This window comes from Gracilinanus agilis, chromosome 3 (assembly GCF_016433145.1).
Source record: "Gracilinanus agilis isolate LMUSP501 chromosome 3, AgileGrace, whole genome shotgun sequence".
In the NCBI taxonomy this organism is placed as follows: domain Eukaryota; kingdom Metazoa; phylum Chordata; class Mammalia; order Didelphimorphia; family Didelphidae; genus Gracilinanus; species Gracilinanus agilis.
In genome coordinates this window covers 669,932,843-669,952,943 of record NC_058132.1, presented here as the reverse complement: position 1 = coordinate 669,952,943, position 20,101 = coordinate 669,932,843, and the positions used below count along the sequence as shown (strand labels likewise).

At 51.2% G+C, this 20,101-nt stretch overlaps 1 protein-coding gene across 1 annotated transcript in view; it reads right to left on the bottom strand.

Moving 5' to 3' along the window:
• PRKCI (protein kinase C iota) overlaps positions 1 to 20,101 on the bottom strand; it is a 72,263-nt gene that overhangs the window by 41,934 nt on the left and 10,228 nt on the right. Inside the window, exons 2-5 of the mRNA XM_044669549.1 lie at positions 10,939 to 11,090; positions 10,758 to 10,856; positions 9,721 to 9,797; positions 9,413 to 9,534 (exon numbers count right to left, since the gene is read on the bottom strand). Of these exons, the coding sequence (XP_044525484.1) occupies positions 9,413 to 9,534; positions 9,721 to 9,797; positions 10,758 to 10,856; positions 10,939 to 11,090 (450 nt within the window). The remainder of the gene's footprint in view (positions 1 to 9,412; positions 9,535 to 9,720; positions 9,798 to 10,757; positions 10,857 to 10,938; positions 11,091 to 20,101) is intronic.

Below are 20,101 nucleotides of genomic sequence, written 5' to 3'. Positions count from 1 at the left end.
CAAATAATAAGAAACTGGAGGGGAAGTATGGTCCTGGAGCTGGGGGGAGTCATCAAGATCATGGAAGCAGAAACATTTAGGATGGGAAAAAGAACCAGAGAGGGGGGTGGCAATTGTTTTTTAAGTCCCCAACAGGAAGGGATTAGGCAAGAAGGCAGAACCAGAAACAGTAGGAGGGAAGCTACAGGGAGGCTTTAGTAAAGGTTCCACTGGCCATGGGAGGTCTTCCAGGAAAAGGCTAGATGACCACTTGATGGCAATGTTGCAGAGAGGATCCCAGGCCAGTCCTTGCTTCTCTTGACCCTAAGAAACAGCAAGTCCTTTTTCTTACAGAGAATGAGGCAGCTAAAGTTAAGCAGATTTTTCCTACTGTTGTACATACATAACCAGATTCCATTTCTGTCCTAAAATATTCATACCACCTCAAGTTAAAACTTCTTCCCACACAGTATCCAAAGTACAAGCTATAGTTAGAAACTGAAAAACATTTAAAAGAGTGACAGAACATCTGAAAGTTTGAGAAAATGTTCAAATATTCTTCCGCTTAAGGAAAAATGAAATTGAACAAATCAGAGAACACAAAAGCCTTAGTGACTGGCTGGTCTGATGTTCTCATTTTAGAGATATAGGAACCAAAAAGCAAAAAAAGAGAGGATTAAATTAAATACTCGTAATGTCCCCTTTCCTGAGGACTTATGTCCTTCCATGGTAACAGGACAGCAGGAGAAAGGTGTCTGTGCATTCCCTGCTCTAGCTCCATGTGTGGTCTCTGGCCTCTTCCTGGATCTCCTTTACGATTCTGGGGAACAAGTATTCACTGGCCACAATCTGGAGCCTCCTTCTGGACACTGCACTTCTCTCTGTTGGCCTCTGGATCCCCATAACTGCTTCTTTAGAGCATGTGGTGATCCACACAAGGGCATCGGACTAGGCTGGTTGTTTTTTTGTTTTTGTTTTGTTTTGTTTTGGGGGGGGGCAGGCTGGAACCCTTCAAAGGGCGTCCTGATTTACCAGAGCCACTTGCCCAAGAGAGAGAAGGAGATGAGGCAGCTGGGTAGCTCAGTGGATTGAGAGCCAGATCTAGAGACAGGAGGTCCTAGGTTCAAATCTGGCCTTAAGACAATTCCCAGCTGTGTGACCCTGGGCAAGAAACTTAACCCCCATTGCCTAGCAGTGATGGGCAACCTTTTGAGCTTGGTGTGTCAAAATTCGCCAAAAAAACAAGAATAACTCAGGTGGTATGTCATGTTGAGAAAAAAAACATAATTTTGTGATATTTATAGTTTAAATAACAAAAATGTATAATTGTAGTATATAACTATTTAATAAACCAAAATAGATAAATTAATATAGGTAGAATTGTTATCTATAGTGCACAGAGTGTCTACATTACACTACAGCAAGTGTTTCATCCTCAGCAGGCGACCCCATACTTCTCTGTATGCAGCCGTGTGTCATTGAAAATGGCTACTGACATGCGTGTCACAGGTTTGCCATCACTGGCCTAGCCCTTACCACTCTTCTGCCTTGGAACCAATACACAGTATTGAGTCCAAGATGGAAGGTGAAGGTTTTTAAAAAAAGAGAGAGAGGAGAGCTCTCAGAGCAGTACTAACTCATTCTCTTTTCTAAAAATTATTTCTGATTTGAATGTAATACCCATCAAAGAAAAAGGAAGGCCCATGAAGCTAGATCTCTATTACGCACAGCTGGTCTTCTTCACAGATGTTCTCTCCGTGACTTTTTTTAGTAAGAAGCCAAACAATTGTTTTCCTTAACAGTTCCCTTTCAAAATCTCAGAGCTGGAGGGAATCTCGGGATTCTCTCTACCTCCTTCACTTATTCCAAAAATGGGTCCTTCAATGCTTTCAAAATCATGTTGCCTCCTGCCTGGATTTCTCCTGGGGATTTTTCTGACTTTTTTAGCACCCTTTCCTATTTCCTCAGAAGGCACCCTGGGAACCGAGTCCCCAGGTGAGGGATGTATTCTCTTTAATAAGCAGATATGACAGGCCATTCTCATTTTTTGATTACTTTCAAGCCTCTGTCCAGTTTCACTTTTGAATGCTCTTGGGATGGCATGACCTAACTGGACCTTATGCCAAGTGTTCCATGGACCTTCTTTCCCCTCTACCAATCAATATTTTGTAAGGTGGTATCATTCAGAATCTTCCACCATCTTCCTCTGCAATTATTTTAAAACATGTGATATTTTAAACTTACGTTGCCCTTGACTGTCTACCTGCTTGCGATATCTGCTGGTTGAGCTGATTTCTGGGCTCTATATTGCTTGACAAAGGCTATACTTTGGAGAAAATGACGACAATCCATGTCAGTGTCTTTTCCGACACACATTTTTCAGTATCCAAAGCTTCTTTTGCCTAGGTCAGGCTGAAGTTACTACACCTGAATGTTGTGTTTTCTTCTCATTCCTTCTAACCATGCTGATTTTGCCGTCTGCTATAATGGATGAATGGCTCAACTGCACAAAGAGCAAATTCAGAAACTGCTCCCATTTTAGCACCCAACTTGAGGCATTATTCACCTCCATTTTTGTGATGTTGATGGCTCACTATGTCCAGAGCCTTCTGTTTTTCTTCTTGGGGAAAGTGTTCAGGAAAACTAAAAACAAGTTTCCTGAAACTTCTTTTATTTCTGAATCTCAAGCTGTGTTCCAAAAGGCTCCTCCTTCCAAACAGTAGCTACTCAGCTCTAAGCCATTGGATGAATGGGCCCAGGACCATTCACTCCTCTTGTGTGCCACCACAGGAGAGAATGAGGTGGCTCATAGAGCTAAATAGTACCTGGATTCTTCGGTACTACATCAGTGATTTGCTTATTTTATTTCATTTTTAAAACCCTTTCCTTCCATCTTAGAATCCATTCAAAACACTAGTTCTAAGGCAGAAAAACAGCAAGGGCTAGGCAATTGGGGTTAAGTGACTTGCCCAGGGTCACATAGCTAGTCAGAGTCTTTGACCATATCTGAACCCAGGACCCCAGCCTCCATGCCTGGTTCTCCATCTACTGAGCCACCCAGCAGCCCAGTTTGCTTGTTACCCCAAGTTGGTCATCAGCAGCAATTTTATTCCTAGGAATGTACACTGGCCTGATATCCCCCCTAACCCTTCCCTTGCTCTGAACTTCCTCATCCCCACAATGTGCCATCTTGGAGTGGTCCCAGACCCCCACCTCCTCCCTTCTATCTAATTGGTGTTGCACTTCCGCAGTATTTCTCCCATCTGCCCCCTTCTCTCCTAGCTCTGGTCCAAGGCTCCATTGCTTCCCTGGGACTGCTGGCAGAGTTGCCAGAAATGTGGATCGTTGCTCCCTGCCCAAGAAGCACCAATGTCTCCTCTGATCTCCCTCGTGACACTGAAAGCCCTTTGAATACAGCCTGGTCTTCTTCACAGTCCCCAAACTCCAGGACTTGGGCACTCTGTACAAGTTGCCCTCTGTTTCCTCTCCTGGGTTTTCTCAGCAGCTCAGTTCAGAGGCCACAGCCAAGGGCACTCTAGTCATCAAGTGGCACTGCCAGTCCATTTCCACGCCATACTCCAGAGAAGAACTGGGGTTTTCTGAAGGCAGGGCCCATTCCCCATTGGTGTCTTTGTATTCCCAACACAAGCCCAGACATGGATACTACAGGCATTTAAACACTTAATTACATTTGCTGAACACCTCTGCTGAGTTCAGAGAATCTCTGTGTGATTTTTACATAGTAACGAGAAAGAAGCTGAAAGTTAGGTTTAACTGCCAGACACAAGCAGCACTGTTTTGATAGCCTATGTCTCCAATCTTTCCGTGGAATGTAAAGCAAGAGCAATAAAAGTAGCTTGCATTTACATAGTGGTTTAAGTATTGCAAAATACTTTGCAATACTTAATCTCATGCAATCCTCACAACTGAATGACTTGGGTGTCATCATCACCCCCATATTACAGATGAGGACACTGAGGCATGGAAGGTCAGCAACTTGCCCAGCCAGGGTCACGAGGTTCATAATTTTTAATGTGGAATCCAAACCCAGCTCTATCTGCCTCTACCCTGTGACTCTGACTTTCAAGATCAAAGGTATCCCAAAGAAATCTAAAGAGATTAAGTGGCTCCATAGATGGTAATCTGTGAACTTTCCCTTTGAAGTTAGAAGGAAGATCTGAGACCCATAAAAATACTCTGAAATCTAATCAAGCCATTCCCTTAAGGGGTGACCCTGGGTAAATCACTTGTAGTAATGGCCCCCAGTTTCCCTATCACAAAGTGGAAATATTAGGATTTTCTCTTTATCTAAATAACTGCTGCTTTCCCCTGATTGTTAGCTAATCTCCTCACCCAAAGGATCTTTAGAACCTGAGTGCAGGCTGTCAAGCCTGGGGGAAGGCTCTTTCCATTATAGGATGAACATCAGCAAAATGAATAAAGGGGAGGAAAACAGAACCATCATGGCCATTTCTCCCTTCCCTCCTGCACAGGAAGTGGCAGGTTGGGTTTAGCATCCTCACTGGAGCCCTCCAAGCTGTGTGGCCCTGGCAGAGTCTCATCCCTCCCCATCAGTGTCACAGGTACAGGTAGATGATTGTTCTGGAAGCCTCCCGGGCTCTGCTGTTGCTGCCACCCTCGCCCACATCTGTCGGGGTGCCGCCAACACTCTCCAAAAGCCCAGAGACATATGCTTCTGGGGTGGCTGAGGACAAAAAGGAGCCAAAGGGCCCCGAATCAATCGAGCCCCCTCCTAGGGCTGCCATCTGCAGGCATCGCTCTGATGGAGGAGTCACTGGGGCACAGCTAAGACGGGGGACTTGGGGGAGAGGACAGGAGGAAGGCCAAAGAGCCTGGGGCCTGACCTCCCCAGCAGGCTTTGGGTCTTCATCTCCACAGGGTCTGAGGACGGTGTATAACGCTTATGATGATGTCATCTGGCTCTTACAAAGGGCCACACTGCTCACATCAGGTCTTCCTAACCCAGCTTGTTGCACACACACACACACACACACATGCACAGAAGGGGCCTCTGAGGGATGCTGGGGAAGAGGAAAGACCTCAAAGGCCAAAGGGGAGATAAGAGGCCAGAGGCAGGCCTGGCCCTGCACCACCCACACGTACCCGTCGCTCCCAGGCCTGGCCTGGAGTGAAACAATGGCTGCTGGAGACAGACCCCAGCCAGAGACACAGTGGGCAAATGCACCACGCGAGGCTGGAGCAGCAACCACAGTGACTGGAACAGGCCTTGGGCCTGCAGACCTCTGACCAACAAGCTACTCTGCCCTCTCTGGACCTTCGGGGCAGAGCTGGCAGAAATGCCTGACGGGCCGTACAGGGGCTGCCCTCCACGCTCACTCCCTTGGTCTTCTTCCAGGCCTTCCTGGGCCTCATCCACCGAGCTGATCTTCCACCCCCTGCAGAGTGATGTGCATGTGTCTCCTCCCATCAGAACAGGGGCTCCTAGAGGGCAGGGCCTGCTGGAGCCTTTCTTGTGTCCTGGCACCCAGGAAGCATGTAGAGGCTGCCGGAACTGTGCCCCTTCTGTGCATCTATAACCGATGTGAGACCACTGGCTTCACGGACTATGGCTCCTGCCCTTCGAGAAGAGGCCCAACCCTAAGAGCCACGGGGGCTGCCACTTCTGATGGTCATCCCCTCCACTGGAGTGGGAGCTCCCCAAAAGCAGGGCCTGGGCTGACTTCCCATTTGGGCCTTGGCACACAAGAAGTCATCGATAGAGGCTTGGGGCAAACCCCTGTCCCTCTCACAGCCTCTCCCACTATAGGAGCTCCACTGGTCCCATGCAACTGACCAGCACAACAGGCCCCCATGGCTCTGGGCACCAGGCACAGGCTTGGGGGCTCTGTAGGGATTCACCCTCTCTCTGGGTTACAAGGTAGAATCTGGGGAGGAGGATGAAGGGACAGGAAAGGGGAGGCCCCCTGCTCCCGGAAAAGGCCCATCATAGACACAGCCTCCAAATGCTAAAGAGAACAGAAGGAAGTGCAGAAGGAAGCAGACATAGTGAACAGTGGCACCCCAGCATACCCCAAGCACACAGCCCTTCTCTGCTGCCAGCTGGGAACCAGGCTGCACACCTGGCACTAAGCTCCTCCCTGCTCCTTTTCCCCCCTTGGCCACCGTGGGCCAAGTTCTGTCCCAAAAAGAAATTTAAAGAAGAAAAGTTCTTTTGGGGTCAGCCAGGTGGCTTAGGAGACAGATAGCCAGGCCTGGGGATTGGAATTTCTGGAATCAAATCTGCCTTCACACTTCCTGGCTCAATGACCTTGGGCAAGTCACTTAAACCCTATGGGGGTGGGGAGAGGAGGGGGGAGGGGAGAGAGAGAGAGAGAGAGAGAGAGATGGTGCTATGGCCAATGGGGGGAGGGCCAGAATGAGGGATGCACCATTGTGAATGGGGAAGGGGCTGCATGGGGGATGGGCAGGGATGGATGAGAGTGGGACCTGGCTGTGGGTGGTCTGGGGAAGGGAGTGAGAAGGGCTCACAGGAGCCTGAAACACGGGCACACACACTGTTTCCCCAGAGTCCTGCCCTCCTCTGGGCACAACTGGCACAGGATGCCAAACCTCAAGGCCAAGCTCTGCTGCAATTCTGTCCCTGGCCAGGTGACCACGGACCAGGCCCCTCCTGCCTCTGGGTCTCTGTCTCATCATTTATAAATAAGGGATGGATGAAGGTTCCTCTGGAAGGGCCTTCACCGGCCCTGTGACACTGAGGAACCCTGGCTGGAATGAGGCTTTTCTGGTTGGGGACAAGAGATTCCCTTTCACAGAAGTGTTTCCTTTGGAGGGGAAATGAGCCGTTTTTGTTCTAAACTGCTTGCTTGGATGAAGTATAACAGTTTTTCCAGGCACATCAAAATCTGTGGGCCGTGTTCCAAAGGGAAGAGAAGAGGCAGAAGTTCTTTGATGTGCTGTAGATCAGGCCCGGTGAGCTTTGTTCACCCTGACGGGAAGGCTTATGATGAGAACATGAGTTTTTTCTTAATAACAGCTTTTCTGATCAGCTTGGGAGATCAATTACAACCTCTTGTCTGCCCTCAACAGGGATCCACTAGTAGATCTCTGGAAAACTGTCAAATAACTTCATCAAGTTCCCCCAAGGCCTGGCCGGAGGCTGAACCAAGACCACTTGGGGCCTAGCATGATGGTATCTTCCCGGAGGCCCTGGGCTCGAGAACCTCTGACCTGTGAGCAATTCCTGGGCAGTGCCAGGGCAGCAGGCACTGCTGCAAATCCCACCAGGCAAGGCCAGCCAGGTTCCCTTTCAGTGTTTCATTCGACAGGGAAAGAGACCAAGTTATTGTAAATTCTCATGGAGACTCCAAAAAAGGCCCCAATCCCGCAGGCCCCAGAACCTCAATCCTGGGCTCTTTTCCCTAAGCACCACAAAGTGTGGAAAGCAGGGGTGTGGCACACCTTGAGAGCCCCCTTCCCTGTGCCTTATGAGGCTTCAAATGTCTGAAATCTCAAGATTTGTCTTTATGAAAAGCAGAAAGCACCCGTTGATCCTGCAAGAATCCCACAAAAGCAATCTGTCTCGCTGCTCGAGTTTTCCCCTACAAAACAATCATCTGGGCCAGGAGGAGAGGAAGGAGCAATTGGAGCCCTGCACTGGGCTAGTCTGGGCACACATAAGGAGGCCTGGAGGCAGGTGCCCCCATACTAGCATCTCTACTGGGCAGGATGGCTCTGAGGCGCTTCCTCAATCTGTCTGCCCACCAGTCAGCGGGGCACAGGCTTCCTGCATTAGCAGAAAAGAGAGGAGCCCAGGGGCAGCCATCATGTGAATAGTTCAGCTTCAAGGTAGCGTGCTAACTGCCCAGGAGTGAGGGAGAAAGCTCATCCCTACAATTGAGGCCAGCTCCTCGCCCCTGTCCTGGTGGTTCCTGCTCATGCAGCTTCCTCTCTGACCATCTGTAACATGCTGCAGGAGGCCGAGCTCTCTGTCCATCTGTACTTCTCCTTCTCATGTGCCAGCCAGGTTCTTCCTTCCTATACTGTCTGTCACTGGGCTCTCAGACCCCATGCTTGAAGCCCTGAGGCAGGGGCAGGGTCTGCCCTCTGGGCTCTCTGCATGGAGCTGGCACACGTTTGCTGACTATTCTGTGAAAGGGGGCTCTGTGGCTCCCCAAGAGCTAACACTCCCAGAGAGGTATGGGGCCGCCGAAAAGCCAGACGACCCCTGCAGGCACTCCCTGAGTCCATGAGGACAAGGTGCTCCCTATGCCTCAATCTCTGGCCTCTGAGGGCTGCCGTGGCCCCACATTTCCCAGTCTGTGCCTGAGGCTTCCTCACTCAGCCCACCCAGGCAGTGCCCCCATATCCTGCCATGTTCAGGAACCTCCAACTGTCCCATTCTGTTCCCAGAGGTCACAAGGCCAATGCAGTTCCTGCAGGCAGAAGCAGAATCGGGCACCTGATGCCTACTTTCCTTCGTGTGTGCCTCCCCAGAGCAGCTCCCATCTCCTCCTGCAGCCCAGTAGGGCAAGGGTGCTGCGGCAGCCAGGGTCACCCTGCTAGTGCCCAAGGATAGACCTGAACTTGGAGGATACCTTCCTGCCTATCCTTGCCCAGCATCTGTATGTGACCCCCAAGAGAGTATGGATGAAGCCCCTAGAGCAGCAAGCGCCAGGCCCCTGCCTAGACCAATGTTATATGACTATCTTAGTGAAGGGCCCCTTGCCTCCCCTTCCCCAAAACCTTCATCCCCTCCTCTTTCCCATCCCAACCTGATGAGCCCACCCAGTTCCAGACCATCCCCCTGAGCTTCCTGCCAGCTGTGCCCTGCCGAGTCTTGGGCAACTAACCCCCTTCACCCACTGTCCTGGGCACACAGGCAGAGGAACAAGGATGGAGAAAGGCTGCCCTCAAGTGGGTACCAGAAGCTTCCCCACCCATCTTTCCTTCTGCTGCCAGGTCTGCCCATAAGGCAGGTTCCTCCCTGGGCTGGGCCCCCTCTGGCCACCCTGACTGCTCCTCTTTTTTTCCCCCACGGTGCAGGTAAGGGGGACCCTCTCATCTCTCCTTCCAGTCTACACCAAGACTGGAAGGGCCATCTCTGTACTGGTGAGTCTCAGATCCTCAGCCCAACCCCTCCCCTCCCAGACACCACAGGCTGCATCCTCCGGCTGCACCCCCAGAGCCCATTGTCTCCCCAAGCCTCCTGAGTGCTGCAGAGCCTCACCCCCATATCCAAGCTGTCCTGGGGCTGTAACCCTCTACTTGTGCCCCCTCCCTCCATGGTAGCCTCAGCCTCCTCCCGCGCCAGTACACAGTCACCAGGGACTTCCCTGAGGAAGGTGCTTTCAAGGCCCTCAGACCCCAGCCCCCTCCTGTTCTCTCCCTCCTCATCTACTTCTATCTGGGGGCTCCTGGAGGCCCCCCCAGTGTTTGCTGACAGACTCACCCTCTTCATCTATCCACTTCATGGTGAAGAGCTGCTCATTGTCAAAGGAGCACATGTCTCGGACCTCGCTGCAGAGACCCTCGAAGGAGATGGACGGTTCAAAGTGGGTGATCATGATGTCCCTGAGGGAGGAAGAGAAGGTTTAGGGCTGAGGACCAAGCACCCACCAAGGCGGCCCTTTCCTCATCATTCCCTCAGCCTCCTGGGCCCCCCAAGCAGCCTCTGGAGCTCAAAGCAAGTCCAACCACTAGCAGGGGAGCCCAGAGCCTTGGAGCCTCCTCCTCCAGGAGGTGGAGCGACAGTGGCACCTGTCCCCAGGATCACTGGGAAAGGTGGGTGAAACGCCCCAGAAGCTCTGCCCATGTGAGCACCAAGGCTCAGAAACCTGCAGAATCATGGTCCAGCCTGGGCCTACACACCTCAGGGACGGGAGGCGCAGCACCTCCTGTTGGGAGCTGTGGGCAAGGCCTGATCCCTAGACCCTCCTCCACCTCTGGGCCTGAAGCCCACAGCCCTGCTCTCTAACCCACGTCTGACGTTCACATGCCCCGCAGAGGGGTCCTAGGCTTCAGTCTGGCTTCAGATGGTCTAGGCTGGGTGCTCCTGGGCACGTCACCTGCCTCCTGGGCCAGCCCCTGCCCTCTCCAACTAGCACTGACCCTGATAGAAAGGAGGGGACTGAGAAGACCCTGGCTGGGGACAGAGCATGCAGGGGCCCAGCTCTGCTCCAGGGCTTAGCCTCACCTCAGTGGCTTCTCAGGTCCGCCCACCTGAAGCATCAGCCATCCTGGTCACAGAGATGACCAGAAGCTCCATGGAGGAAGCCCTTGAGGGTCCATGACACATCCTGCGCAGTCACTCCTCTAGCCCAGGCAGGCCCTGAGAGCTCAGTCACAGAGCCGCCCCAACCCCTCCCCAGCCACTAGCCTGGGATTTGGCTCCAGGAAAGGCAGTGAGCCTCCCATGGATGAACACTACACATGGGGCAGCCAGACACCACCCTCCCCCACATAACAAAAAAAAAAAATGAGCGTTTCCTAGAAAGCATCCAGACACAAGCCCAACCGTGGTAGCCGCCTGTGGGACAGACAGGGAGCAGCCTTGAGCCTCCTAACATCTTATTCCTGCAGCAACCCTGGGAACCACGATGGGCCCATTTTGCAGATAAGGAAACGGAGACAGGTGAAGTGACTTCAGAGAGAGTATCTGAGGCTGGATCTGAAGCTTGCCAATGCGGGTCCACCCAACTCCAGAGCCTCCCCCTTGTATTACACCACACTAAATCCGTGTCTGCTTTTCTTAATGCCAGTCTCCATTGCTCAGAAGCCCAGGAAGTCCTGCCAACCGAGGGGGGCCCGATTTGGGGCAGGGGGTCGTAGGAGCCCTCTCCGAGGGCAGACAGGAGACTCTCAAAGAGCTGGGGGACAGTCAAGTGACCCGGGGTCTAAAAGGTAAGGGGGGGCGCAGGACACGGGCCAGGGTGCAGGGGCCCAACGGAGCACCGAGACACTGGCGACCGGCCTCACCTCCTCCCGGCCCACATTCCCGGCCCACATTCCCGGGAAGTCGAAGGAGAGACCCGACCCGCCTCCAGAACCCACTACCACGGAGCCTCTGGAAAGGAGCTCAGCAGCCCAGGGAGGGGCGGTGGGCGCTTCCGGCTCTGGAGTGGGCGGACCTGTTGAATGGGCGTGTCAGCGCCCCACCAATGAGGTTCCGAGATCCCAGGCAGCGGGGGGCGTGGCAGGGACACAAGTTCAGGCTGCGCTGGGGGCAGTGCTGGGGGCAGTGCTGGGGTCTCAGCCCATTCCATTCTGTGCCTCAGCAGAAAAGGGGCCCGGAGAGCCAAGGAAATGCCAGGAGCTGCGAGGGAGCGGGTCCGGGCCCAGGCGGAAGAGGGCGCTTGGATGGCCCATCTGGAGCCCGTGGTGGAGAAGCTACAAGACAGCCAAGGCCTGCGTCCTGAGCCCCGCGGCGCCAAGCTATCTTCTCTCCATTCTGCACATCAGCTCCAAACCTCTCCTCCCTCCCCACTTCTCCTTCGTTCCTGTTTGCGCCCCCCCCCCCGCACCCCTAGATCCCTTCCAGGAGGCTAGGCAGGCCCACAACTTCACATCCGGCTCCACACCATCCCGGTGACCAGCCTGGTCTCAGAGATTGCCTCGCCTCCTCGGCGGGCAGAACCGAGAAGAAGGGGGAGCCCTCCATCTCAGGGCCCGGAGGGTGGGGGCCTGCAGGGAGGCTCCTGGTGCCAGGTCCTGCCTGAGCCAGCAGCAGGGTCTGCCAGCCCCAGAGGTATCCATCCCTTCTCTGAGCATTTGTTCGTTAAGGACCACCACAGAGGGCATCTGGGGGCAGCGCTGGGGTCCTCACGGACTTCAGCAGTCCCCCCAGGGGCTCCTTGTTGCCCTGCCTGACACCCCCCCACACCCCGACCCCATTCAGGGCTTTCTGGACAGAGCCCGCAGTGAGGCTTCATTTCACAGGTGAGGAAACTGAGGCAAGCAGGTTAAGAGCCCAGAGTGGCTCTCCCACCGGGCCACAGGGCATGGCAAAGCTCTCCAGTCCTAGCCAAGAAAATCCTGGCCAGAAGCACCAAAGGAAGGTTCAGTGAGGTGGCTCAACCAAAGAGAGCCAGATGGTCCTGGGTTCAAATTTGACCTCACACTTCCTGGCTGGGTGACTCTGGACAAGTACCTTACCCACCTCGCCTGGCCTTATAGCTCTTCTACCCTGGAACCTACAGGCTTCATAGACTAGACAGAAGGAGGGGGGTTCAGAAGAGAGAGGAGTTCCACTCCACAGTGCCTGAGAACACACAGAAACTTCTCCATTCCCACTGGCCCCTCCCTTGCCGTGGCACCAGTCAGTGGTTCCCTCTGCTTCAGGCCCAGACACTCTCCTGCCCAGAGCCTGCTACAGCTACAGTCTGACTTCAGCACCTGGAGCTTTTCCCATCTCCTTCCAGCTCCAGCCCAGCCCCAGGCCTCCCCTCTTTCGGTTACTCGCTGGAAAAAGTGGGGTCCCAGGAATCCCCAACATCCAACTGCTCCCATGGCTCTTCTCAGCCTGGCTCTGTGGGCTTGGCCCACCACCCATTGGGGCACACTTTTCTCTCGGTGTTCCCTGACGCTGGCTTGGTTCTGCTGCCCCCCAGATTCATCCTGGGCTCTCTTATCTCTGGATTTGATGCTCAGGAGACAGAGAATAAACCACAAACACCTGAGGAGTATGAGGGTGGTCCTGCCCTTCCCCCAACTCTGGCCCCTCCTCCAGCTCCCCCCTCTCCTAAGCCTGGCTCCTCTTCCCCTAGACAGGAATAACCTCCACAACTCTAGGTCAGGCCATAGGATGACCATCCAAGCCCTGCTCTCCAGGCCACTTGGAGGCTCCCTGTCTAGTCTGCCTACACTGGTCTGAGGCAGGGCCATGGATGTGAGCCTTTATTTCCCATGGTGTCGTGCCCCTTCCTTGCCTCATTGATGCCCGTCCCCCCTCCATAATCTACTCCAGCAGAGGGAAGGTTTTGGGGACAAACCCAAGCAACTGGGCCCTGAGCAGCAACCATGCTGCACACAATGGATGTGTCTTCCTAAATGGAGCCTCTGCCCACAAAAAAGTGCCCAACCAGGCCTGGAGAAACCCTCTGCATCTGGTCAGAATATGCAATTCAGATTCTGGAAGAGGTCCCAGAAACATGAGTCTCCGCACCGATCATCTGCTACAGTTCTCAGTAGCTAGAGGTAGAGGGAGGGAAAGAATTTGGATCTCAAAAAAATTCTGAAATGAATGTAAGCAGAGGGCAGCCAGGCAGCTCAATGGAGAGAGCCAGGCCCCAAGAGGGGAAGTCCTGGGTTCAAATCTGACCTCAGACACTTCTTCATTGTGTGTGACTCTGGGCAAGTCACTTAACCCCCTACTGCCAAGCCCTTACTGCTCTCCTGCCCTGGAACCAATACACAGTATTAATTCTAGGACAGAAGGTAAAGGTTTAAAGAAAAAATGAACATAATCAGAAAGGTAGAGAGATAAAAGAATGTAAGTTCTTGGGGACAAATGTTTCCATTTTGTCTCCAGAGTCCCCACTGCCACCAGGCACAGGGTAGGAATATATAAAGGCTTGTTTGACTGAGAAAGCAATGTGCAGGACAGGAACTATAACCCTTTTAAGAGTCCAATATTACTGCAGTCCTAACACTGAAAATAGTCCTCGCCTTGAAGAGGCTCTGAAGTGTCTTAATCTTATTTCCACTTAAGAGAAAAAAGATGGCCAATCATCCTTCCCATAAAGATAGAGGAAAGATTGGACTCTTAAAAAAGGAAAAAAAAAAAAAGAAATCCCTGTCACTAAATGAGGCATTAAAAGGGGAGTGAGACTGTTTGCTCACTTACACATAAAAGCAAAGTGCTCAAGATTAGCTAGAGACAAGGCTCAGCAGAGTGAGAATGGGTTGCAAAGGGAAAAAAAATATTTCTTTTTTAGAGTTTTTAGTTTACAAAGAAAGAAAATAGAAATCATCATTGCACACGATCCAAGCAGCTCCTCATTCCAAAAATAAAGGAGGAACTGCTTGAATTCCTTGTAGGCAACAATATGTGTCTATATGCTTTGGTTCACACTGAAATGTGGGGGTCCGAAGACCAGGTGGTGCTGGAATGCACTTCCTGGGAAACATGGACCAGGAGGGCCCCTCACATTGTTCTTGGAAGTCTATTGTTCCTCCTTCCCTGAGAGAAGCTCCCCAAGTCCCAAGAACTAAAATCCATAAAGCAGTTTTATATAAGTTTCCCTGAGTAACTGGAAAAGACAGTATTTACACACTTCACTGTCCCTAGATGCCAGGTAGGTACCAAAGGCTTAAAGAGAACAAAAAGGCAGTGTGTAGCCAATAGGCCCACCATTCTGCTCCAGAGCAGGGCTTTCACTGTCTTTGGGGCTCAGATCCCTTTGGCAGTCCAGGGACTCTCAGAATTATCAGCTATTTGTACCTGCAGAAAACAAAATCCATGGGATTCATGAGGAAAACAATCATGGTGTGGGGCAGTAATCAAACTTTTAAAAATCACAGAGCTTGGTTAGTTAAGAACACCTACTCTAAAGGCAAAACAACTTCATAGGTTTTCAATTCCTCTGGCTTCCTCTCCAGCTGTGGCATGTTTCTGCCCACTGCTGGCCTTCAACAGATTAGAATGTGCTTAGCCACAAAGCTCTCTCGAAACACAAACTTTTAAATACAATCTTTAGAAGCCAAACACTAGGAATTGTGCGCTTTCCCATTAAAGCTCTACATACTTCAAGAGGCACAAGCTTAAGGTTCTATGTTCTTGACCTTAAAAGTTCTCATTTGTTCTTCAGCTTCTTTCTTTACTTTACTTTAAAAAAGAACTTCATGAAAATGGCCCAAGGAAACATGGTTGAACTTCTCTCCCTTCATTCACAGAATGTTTGGAGAAGGGTCTGTCGCGCTTCGAGGCTGAGCTCCTTCCTCACCACTGCCCTGGAGCCACCATGAGCTAGCGGTCATTCATTCCAAAAAGTTCTTCCACAAAGTCCCCATAGAAGGCCCAGAGCACTAGTTTCCTGGGACCCAAGAGCTGCTTCTTCTTGCTAATGATGCTCTGCATCCACCACAGGCTGGCCCAGAGGTTTTTACTCTACCCCAAACAGCAAGCATCCTTTAGATCTTTTCATCCTTTCCAATCCAACATGGTGGCCTCCCCCAAACAAAATATTGGGCTAATCCACGGGGTCAACAACCAAATCCAAAAGCCCCACCAAGATCCAGAAGGAAGTAAAGGGGGGAAGATCTCCCTGCCCCATATCAAGGCGATTAGGACTCACCCATCAGGGTACAGTGTGTGGGCTCCTTGGGAGCAGCCAAGGTCATGGCTGCATTAATCCCTGCCTGCAGATGGCCTTGATTTGCCTCTAGGTCTGCCAGGGTTCCACAATCAGACTTGTGGGGGTGACTTCCAGATATCCAGGGAGCCCAAGCTCCTATATATCATTAAGTGCCTATTGGCCATTTCCCATGGAAAGCTTCTCAAACTTGGCACAAGCTACAGAAATCATTCTCTATCCCCCATACCTCCACCTTCAGCTAAGGGCCCCCCCATGCTTCCAGTACCCTAGGATGGAGCTCGGCTCTTCCCTCTCCTCCTCCCCTTACTGGTCAGCTGGCAAGTCAAGAGTCAGACCTCTTTTACCATCCCTGGGTGTCCCTCCTCTCCTCTCCTCACCCTTCATCTTCCCTAAGAGTTTAGGCAGGTTTAGGCCCTCATCTTTTTTTTTTTTTAACCCCTATCTCAAATCTTAGAATCAATACTGTATGGTGGTTCCAAAGCAGAGAAGTAAGGGCTGGGTAGAGAGGTTTGGTGATTGCCCCAGGGTCACACAGCTACTCTCACCTCTTTTCAAATGGGAAGATGTCTGTACCAGGCCTCACAAAGGTTAACACACACCCTGCCCCGATGGAGCAGCTGCTATGCTTTCCATCAGAACCATGGGCCTGCAGCCTCTAAGTTATCCTCCACACAGATGAGAAATGAGTATCTCTTTGACACCATCCTGACTGCCAGTTGCAGGTGGTGACCAGCTGGAAAAGCCCTTCATCCCCCTCCCCTCAGCCCATTCTGAATATTGGGTAGGATTCTCCCTCAGGCACCCTCACTTCTGGCTGAACCAGCTTCTTGGCTGTTCCCCAGACAGGACATTCACAACCTTCCATTTCCCACCTTATGGCGGGGGGTTAGAGGCGGGGAGAATGGGGGGGGGGTCCTCATACATGAGAAACACCCCTCCCCTCCAAGGCTCTACCAATCTGTCCTCCAGGGAGGGATTCCAGGACCCACTCTCCTCCCTGTGCCACCTATTTCTTTTTTTTTTTTTTTTAATTTTTTTAAACTCTTACCTTTTGTCTTGGAATAATACTATATATTGGTTCCAAGGCAGAAGAGTGGTAAGGGCTGGGCAATGGGGGTCAAGTGACTTGCCCAGGGTCACAGAGCTGGGAAGTGCCTGAGGCCAGATTTGAACCAGGACCTCCTGCCTCTAGGCCAGGCTCTCAATCCACTGAGCCACCCAGCTGCCCCCTGCCACCTATTTCTGAAGGGCAGAGAGCTCCAGGGGAGGAAATCCTCCCTTAACGAAGGCTGGCACCCTCTCAGAACTTGAGAGCTTCGGTGACTTGCCCAGCAGAAGAGAGGGGTGTGTGTGTGTGTGTGTCGGAGGCAGGCCAGCTCCTCAGTCTCCAAAGGCCTCTCAGCTTAAAAAAAAACAAAACACTTCAGACTCTGTACTTGGTCTTGAACTTCCTGTCCTCAAACAGAGCTCACACCCCCAAGGTAAACGTGCCTGATCCAAACACAGTGCCAGAGGAGGAAAAGAGCAAATTAAAGAGCCCTTGTCTGGCAGCCCCACGGGTCAGAGGCAGTGCTTCTCAGTGAAGAACTGGTCTCAGAATCAGTGAGCCCCTGGCACGGCCTAGCCTAGTGCTCCCGCCAGCTCCCAGACCTGAGACCACAGAGAAAGCGCCAGCCCTTCTGGGGCACGTGTTCTCCTGGAGCGCCATGATTACAGGCCCACTCCCACTGCCATGAAGCTAAGGTGCCTTCCAGAGTTGGTCAGCCTGGACTGGCTTGGCCCTCACAGAGCAGTATGGTGCCAGTAAAGGGGGTGGAGCCAACAGCCCAAATCCCACACCAGCTACTTATGAGGCTTACTTCGGGTGGTCAAGGAGCATTCACCAAGCCCCTAGGACTATATGCCAGGCCTAGTGCCAAGCACTAGGGATCTCAAGAAAGGCCTAAGACAAGCCCTGCCCTCGAGGAGCTCCCAGGCTGAGGGAGGAGACACCAAGTGGACAACTACATCCAAGCAAGATACAGCTGGGATAAGAGGGAAGGCCCTGGAATGAAGGGGAGGAGGAAAGGCTTCCTAGAGATCAGGAATGTCTCAGTTTCTTGTCTGTAAAATTAGAAGGCCGCACTCAGGTACCTCTTAAAGCTCCTTCCAACTCAAAACCTTATGTGATTGTGCCAAAGGATGCTGGTGACCAATGTCCAGAAGACCTCCCCCTAGGGAAGAGAATATGATTCTCTTCCATATATCCTGTAGGAACCTTGTGAGGCAGGAACTGTCTGTCTTTATATCCCCAGCAATGAGCTCCCGGCCCTGAAGTGCTGAAGAAATGCTCCTGGATTGACTGACAACAGGCTTGGCTGTGAACTAGCCCTGCTGAAAATGAGCTCTCCTCTCCTCTCCCCCAGCCAGTCGGCAATGAGGGGTGGTCAGAGCTCCTGATCCTGGGTCAGGAAGGGAGGTACTGACCCTTTATTTATCCCTAAGGCTGTCCTCTATTGACTGACAGGCAGCAGGCTGGCTTCGGGGACTACTGCCAGGCTCAGCAAAGCTCCTCATCTGCAGGAGGGACAGTGAGGGGTGCTGGGAGCTGTGGACATAGAGCACAAAACTGGGAAGGGGAGGGGAGCAAGGAACAGAGATTCCTCAGTCAAGGGAGAGTTGCCTGACACAAATTCTGATCATTTCAACAGTCCTCAGGTACCATAAAAAAAAAAAAAATTACTGGGGGGCTGGGAGGTTCATGCCTTCAGAAATCTTCATGTTTTTACTGGGTCTTAATTCAATGATCCTTTGGGATTCACAGAAGGGTTTAAGGTGAAAGGGCATTGTTTTAATCCAATGATCTGGAGGAAGAAAGCAAAAATCAATTTCTGTCCATTTAATGAAATTTTAGCCTTTTGTTTTAACGGCTTATAGACCACTCTACCGTTAATCCCCTCCCTCCTCCCTGTCCCCATTTGTTTGGTTTTTTCCATCTCCTCCTCGGCTGTCATGGTGCCTTCCTGTGGAGGAGTCTCCCTTCTTATAATTATAGGCTTGAAAAAGGGTTTGTAAATTCAATTCAATAAACAACTATTAAGCATTTCTCTTCTGTCGCAGCCTTGAGTTAGTTTCTGGAAGAGATACAAAGTTTAGATTAGAATCCTGGGGGCCCAGCCTGCACAGAGAGAGGATCTGCTATGGAGGAGACCCAGGACGAGAATTCTAAGTGGTGTCGCCTGGATAGAGGCTCGAGAAGGCCTCTCATCAGGGCTTTGCTCTAGCTCTTATGGCTGCCTAGATGCCTTCTGGATTCTTCTTTCTCAGTGGTGTTCCAGTGGTGACTGTCAGAGTCCACAAATCGTTAGGAAGCTCCCAGTGTGTGCCAGGCACTGTGCTGAGTGATGGACACAGTCTTTTAATGTCCTGTGACAGGCCCCTATGCCCACGGTACAGGAGGAGGCCTGGAGATTCAAAGTCAAGCCCTGCCTTAAGAGGCTAGCATTTGGGGGCATCTGGGTAGCTCAGTGAATTTGAGAGTCAGGCCTAGAGACGGGAGGTCCTTGGTTCAAATCCAGACTCAGACACTTCCCAGCTGTGTGACCCTGGGCAAGTCACTTGACCCCCATTGCCCACCCTTACCACTCTTCCACCAAGGAGCCAATACACAGAAGTTAAGGGTTTAAAAAAAAAATAAAAATAAAGAGGCTAACATTCTACAGAGGGGGATGCAGAGGAACATGGACATCTTTTCTCCCTCCACCTCATGACTTCCTATGTGAGGGAGCTTGTGGAGGAATTCCTGGTCCTAAATCCACTGTGTCGGTCTCTGAGGGGTTGAGGGTCTGGCCCAGGGTCATCCACTCCAAAAGAGACAACAAGGAATACTGTGTAATTTTGAGAGGTGGGAGGCAGTGTCATAGGCAGGACAGCCACAACTATTAGAGTTGCTGGCCAAAGGCAGAGAGAGTTCAGTCAGGAAAGTCACAGATACTGAGGGGTGGTTAATCTAAATACAGATGGCAGATGCCCTCCCAGAAATGGGGACCCCTGAAAGAGTAATGAGGAAGAGGTGAGGGCTGGAGATCTCCAAAGAGATGACAGATATCTTTGAATGCCCAAGAAGTTGAGAGGATCACCAAGAGAGGAGAGACAGAGAAAAGCTGAGGGCCCAAACAGGCTTGGGAAAGCCTAATCAGAGACATGACTTCTAGCCCATTAATACCATTACTAAGGTAGTTGGAAAAAAGAGTACCAGCAAAAACCAGTCTTGCCAAGACTTGCTAACTATGAGAAAAATTCTACTTATTTCCTCACAAGGCCAGGTTTCAAAAACAAATAGTTACTCAACAATGTTTTCCTAATTCTACTGTGTTGGTATAGACAGTAAAATTCTTTAAACCTCTGACTGTTAAATACATAGGGCTGAGAAATGCCATTTGGGAGACCTTTTTCACCAAATCTCCTATACATTTTATGATGTAGTCTATGTGGTTCAAGTATTTAACTGATAAGTCCTGCCCCACTTAACCAGAGCTTACCATGAAAAAGCTCATAACCCAAGGGAACTTTTTTCCCCCATTTCTGTAACTAACAAAATAATGATTGAGGAAATTCAAGGAAAAGCTCCCAGTTTTGAAAAAAGGGGAGGAAAAAAAGGAAAAAACCAATCTCCTACTTAAATGCTAGAACAACTAATCAAATTAAGTGTGCGGTTTAAGTTTCTTTATCTGGAGAGGGCGCATTTTCACAAAGATCAAGTTTAAAGGAACTTGAGGGTTCTAACATCCTGGGGGGAAAGGAGCTGATAATCTTCAATGATCCCAGTGGCCACAGAACCAATGCCC